Source organism: Malurus melanocephalus, unplaced genomic scaffold (assembly GCF_030028575.1).
Source record: "Malurus melanocephalus ecotype Western Australia unplaced genomic scaffold, MMel_1.1 scaffold_12, whole genome shotgun sequence".
Classification (NCBI taxonomy): Eukaryota; Metazoa; Chordata; class Aves; order Passeriformes; family Maluridae; genus Malurus; species Malurus melanocephalus.
The window spans coordinates 3,959,655-3,965,205 of NW_026623244.1; the positions used below are offsets into that span (position 1 = coordinate 3,959,655).

General features: G+C 49.4%; 1 protein-coding gene across 1 annotated transcript; it reads left to right on the forward strand.

The window, feature by feature from the left end:
* The first annotated feature begins 520 nt into the window (after window positions 1-520).
* Window positions 521-2,024, forward strand: LOC130581276 (homeobox protein vent1-like). The gene is made up of 3 exons (XM_057379293.1): window positions 521-761; window positions 918-1,156; window positions 1,665-2,024. Exons 1-3 carry the CDS (start codon window positions 524-526, stop codon window positions 2,022-2,024), a joined length of 837 nt encoding a protein of 278 aa, XP_057235276.1. The 5' UTR covers window positions 521-523.
* Window positions 2,025-5,551: the final 3,527 nt, after the last annotated feature.

Here is a 5,551-nt window from a genome sequence, read left to right on the forward strand (position 1 = left end):
CTGGCTCGGGCCCCGGTGTGAGGGCTTAGCCTCGGGGATAGGGACTTCTCGAAATTGGCCCCCCACGGCTTTTCCCAGGGARGGAGAAGAACGGCGGGGCTGGCAGGCTGTACCCGAGGTGCCTTATCCCTCACCCCGGCCCCATGGGTGTGGGCTCGGGGCTGGTTTCGGGCATCTGTGCAATGCGGGACCCCGCCAGTGCAAAGGGAGCGGAAAAACCGCTGTCACCGGCACCCGCGGTTTTTTGAGCCGCCCGTTTGCGGGGCTGGGGCTGCCCGTGCCCTGCCCTCCAGGGGACAGGGGCAGCTTTGCACTTCAAGGGGGTCTCGCCGGCCCCGCAGACACGCTGGAGCCAAGGGCTGTAGACATTTGCCAGACGTGTGAACTTTCTTCCTCGCTAGTAGCTGTTATCTCTGCTCGATTCCCACTTTGATGTGTTCGCACTTACAAACGGCCCCTCCCGGGACCGGAGCGCCCATATAAACCGGGCCSAGGCCGTCGGTCCTCCAAACTCCTCTCCGCCATGAACCAAGCCCAGATCCCCTCGGCCGAGACCAAGCCCCACGGGGCCAGGCCCCACATCTGCTGTGCGCCCCCTCCCCGCGCCCCCACCTCGCTGGGCAGTCCCACCGTCCTGGTCCGAGCCAAGCCCCGACGGGGCAGCCCCCAGCCGGGGCAGCCCGCGGACAGCGAGCCCTGCGCGGCGGAGCGGAGCCGAGACGATCCCCGGGACATCCCCGAGCCCTGCCCGTCGGAGCCAGGTGGGTGAGGAGCGAACTGCTGAAAGGGGAGCGGGCTGGGGACACACCGGGATCCAGGCTGCCGTCGGTGCAACGGCCTGGCAGGGCCGAGGGGAGGCGGGGGCACTGTCCCGGCCGGGCAGAGGCCTCACCGCCTCCCCTCTTCTTCCCGTGCAGCTCCCGAGGGCGGCTGGCTCAGCGCTGACGAGTCCTCGGGCTACGAGAGCGAGAGCGCGGGCGGGGAGCGCGCCGAGACCGCGGCGGCGAGCGGGACCCGCGGGCGGCAGCGCCGGGCTCGCACCGCCTTCACCTCGGAGCAGGTCTGCCGGCTGGAGAAAACCTTCCAGCGCCACAAGTACCTGGGGGCCACCGAGAGGAGGAAGCTGGCGGCTGCCTTGCAGCTCTCCGAGATCCAGGTTAGTCCCGCARGAAGCGGATCCTTCCCGGCCCGTCGGGCACGAGCAAGCCAGGGTCGGCGGTTCCATGTCGGTGTTTCCTGTGATAAAGAGACGTAGCACTCTGCAGCTGAGTTTAGCCGAGGCTGTGGGATCCCTCAGGGATTAAGGAGTTAACCACTCCGGGAAATGCGCTGCATTTTCTATCGGGAARTTATCAAAGTTTTTTTAGTTCTTGCTGAGGTGGATTGTCCTGGATATACAGCGATCTGAGTAGACTATGCAGAGCTCCTGTCTGGTCCTAAAGACCATTAAATGATTAATGTAAAGTCCCTGAACGCAGCCACTCTTTCCCCCCTCTGCCCTCTGTGGTAGGGCAAAAGCACCACCAGCTCATTCCAGCTCTGTCAATTCCATCTGAAGCAAAATGGCAAAAGCAGCTGTGATATTATTGTTCATAGTTTGCACWTTACCTTTAGTCAAAGTCCCTGATTTGTCTCCTGCATCCTCCCCTTCTTTTGTTGCTTAGATCAAGACCTGGTTTCAGAACCGGAGGATGAAACTCAAGAGACAGATCCAGGACCACCAGCACAGCCTCGTGTCTCCTGTTCCACTCTACGCCTAYGCCCCGGGGACCTCACCAGCTCTGTTTCAGGATGGTCCCCACTACCCCTTTGCTCCTCAGCACCAGAGACTCTTGCCTTTTACCCCAGTGCCTGCTGTGCAGTTCAGCTTCTCCTTCCCCAGATATGATGCATCGCAAAGCACCTACCACTTTATGGCAAATGAACTGCCCTGCTACCACCAACAYTTCCTTCCTCATCCTTCTTTCCATCCAGTGATTCAGAACAAAATGGACAAGCAATGCCACCCTGTGTATGCGTTATAGTGAAAAAGCCAAGGAGAAAAGAGTTTTATACTGTGATCTTTTCATGTGTTTATTATTTTAAGTTAAATGTGAAAATGAATTTTATATTTGATAATTAATATTAAAATATTCATAATTCTAGTCTGAAATGTGTTAGATAGATGGTTTTCATTGCACATCCCCAGTTTTTCATAAATGTGTATATATATTAATAAAATCTGAACAGATTTGTATGTGTCAACTCCATAAAAGGTTGCACTTGTGCAATGTAAACTGCAATGGTTACCTGTAAAGGTAATGGGTTTAGATGTTTTAACACATTTTGTCTCACTTTCCTGCCCTCCCACTGAGACAGTCTGTTAAATATTTGGTAGCCTGAACAGAGGCAACTGCACCCAGTTGCCCTGCACTGTGCGCTGAGCTAAGTGCAYCCTCGAGGAGGAAGGATAAACTGTCAGTGAGGTTCTCTTCTGGATATAAATCAAATTTTAAAAGTCCAATCCCATCTTCCACATGAAGTTAGTAGCTGTATTTTTTGTTAAGTCAGCCTGTCTTTCAAAGGGATGGATGGATCAGGCCTTCATTTCAAATGGATCAGGCCTTCATTATATGGAATTTAAAGTTTTACACTTGCCAAAACACTAGGCAAAAAAATTTCAGGCATACTTGTGTCTGGTTCAAAGCCATATTATTTAAGTGGGATTGTAACCTGAAAATATGGCCTATCTCACCACTAAATACTATTTATAATTGCATATTTTGCGATTTGCACCTTTTTTTGCAAATTTACATATTCCCTTTAAACATGTAAAGGGTTCAAGTTTTGTTTTAGTTATCCTGAAATTTGTTGTTTTGGTTTTTTTTTAGTTCTTTCTGGGACAGRTTTTCACTCCTAAGAACACACTTAGTTAACACTTACTCTTAAACTAGATTTTAATGAAGTTTCATTAATTCACCTCACAGGCCTGTTAATGTAGTCTAAATTTCCACCCTTCACCCTCTAATTCACTGTCATCAAGAGTTTCGATTTAGCAGCCTGGGGGGCTTCTCACTTGAAAGAATTGGAATTACTTGGAAAAGGTAAAGGTAATTGTCTGTAAAGTTCCGAGTGAYCGAGAAATGCACAGGTTGTCCCTTCAGCTGCCTGGCTGTGTCATGGATCTGTGGCTGCCCTGATGGGATGCTGAGAAGAGGTGTGGCTGGGGAAATTCCTTCGAATGTCTCCCACCTTCCCCTCCCTATTGCCTTCTTAAAACTGATTTTTCCTGCACTGCTTAGGCCCCAGAGCACAGAGTTGGTGGGGTCTGGGATGGGGGTTACACGGACCTAAAGGGTKGAGGGAGAAGAGGGGTAAAAGAGAATGCATGGCACCGAGCTGTTGCAGGCCTCTTTTTTTTTTTTCTTGTGAGCAGAGTGGGGGATGTTTCAAAGCTTTTTCTTGGTGGTGGTAGTTTATATTTTGTTTTGTGGGTGTAATTTTTTTTCTCTTTGTTCTTGCAGAGTAATCTAACCATCACCTAGCAAATTAGATTGTCCTGCATTGGGGAAGGAGGCGTAGTCACACCTGCTGCAGCTGCTTCATGCTGATGTAAGGTCTCTTGTTTCCCATTGTCTAAAGCCTTGGCTTTGCCATTTTCCATAGTTTTCTTTGTGGCTTTTAGGAACAGCCCTAAGTGCTCCTGAGAGCAAGCCTAAAGTAGTTCTGCAGTGTAAAAATTAGGGAGACTAAGTTACAGCTGCAACTTTTGGAAGTAAAAAGAGAATTTTTGTCTTTCTGARTGTTCCAAGAGACCTGAATTGGTGAACAATTCGTTTTCATAAGCAGATTTAAATTGCAARTATGCTTGACACTGGTGACAACTTGCATGCAGTTAATTCCTTAGCATCACCTCTTTTCAAGTGCATAAATGCAACATGTCCAGCAAAAAACAGGTGAGACCACTTTAAGAATGGTCCAGAATACACACATAAAAGACAGTACTGGGCACCTCTGATCAGTTTTGTTCATAGCATTTTTACCTTTGGTAACATTTTGATTTAAATGCATTTGCTGTAGTTCGAAAATGTTCCCCAAAAATCCCACWCTCAAGCAGAATGGGCAAAGTTTTTAACACCATTGTCTATTAAATGACATCGTTATGATGTCAATTTCAGTGTAAACAGTACTTCATCACTTCCACTCYCAGTATAACTTCTCTAATATGGGTAAATTATTTTGTCCTCTAATCAAACTTTTTGTTATGTTAAAGAAAATAATTCAAAGAATCATAAATTTATTTAATACAACAAAATAAGTTAAATGGTTACTCTCAGAGTATTTGGCACTTCTTTTTAAGATTAGAGGTAATCATTGATATTTTTAACAGGAAGGAAGATCAGGTTGGAACATCAGTCTTTTATGYTGGGTGGTTAGAGTCACTGCTGGAAGTGCAGAAGAGTAACAAGATAATGCTGGCCTGGGAGGCAATAGTAAAGCTGGACTTGGCAAAACTGGCTGAAGAGACTGATCTGGAACAGAAGGTAACAACAAGGCAGGGTTTGGCACTGCTGGGTGAAGGGAAACAGCAGAGGTAGCAGATACATTGACATCCATCCCATGAGGATAGCTGGATGTAGCCACATCTGGGTGACAATGGTAAGGCAAAARTAAGCCTGAGAAAAGAGCTTCGATTCTGGCATCTTGGGTCTGGCGTTTGAACTTCATACGGCGATTCTGAAACCAGGTTTTTATCTGAGAAGTAAAAAGAGTCAATAACTAAAMCACTTGTCCCTGTTTCATATATTAACACCTGCTCAAGACAGACTTTTTGTCAAAGGAAGTGAATGCATTAACAGTGCATGTGAAAGCTAACATGGTTGGTCTATATTTCGTGCAGAGTAATTGTCCTGACATGATGAAGAATCAAACCATGAACATTCCATGATGCATGGCAAGCCAAAAACTCAGATTGGGACCAGCCCTGTAACTCACAACTAGTGCAGAGAGGCTTAAAGGGCCGGGTAAGGTAGTTCGTTCAAAAATCCTGCAATGCATCTCTCAGACAGATACATAATGATAAGAATTAGCCTGRAAATTGAAGTTCTGCAGATTGTGGAAGTCCTTTTCCCCTCCAGTGAGATTTYAGCTTTTGAACCGTTTCCCATTTGCACCTTGTCTCTGTAGGACCCGGAGCTGCGATGGACGCAGCAGCGCCCGAAGAGGCAGGGCTGTCACTTTGCTCAGGCCCGTTTTCTGCCAGCCGGACGAGGCTGACGGGCAGCCCGGGCTACCGCACCTGCAGGAGCTGTCGCTGTCGCTGTCGCTGTCCCCGGACCCCGGTGACAGTGGGGTGCCCACCAACCCCCCAGGACCCGTGTCCGCTCGGGCGGAGGGCGAGGCCGCGCTCACCTGGCTCTGGGAGAGGTTCAGCAYTGCGGCCAAGCGCCGCTTCTCGCCGGCGCCGATGTAGCGCTGCTCGCGAAAGCTGCGCTCCAGCTCCTGCAGCTGCTCGGCCGAGAACTTGGTGCGGGATCGCCCGGGCATGGCCCCCGCCGGCCCCGCTTCGTGC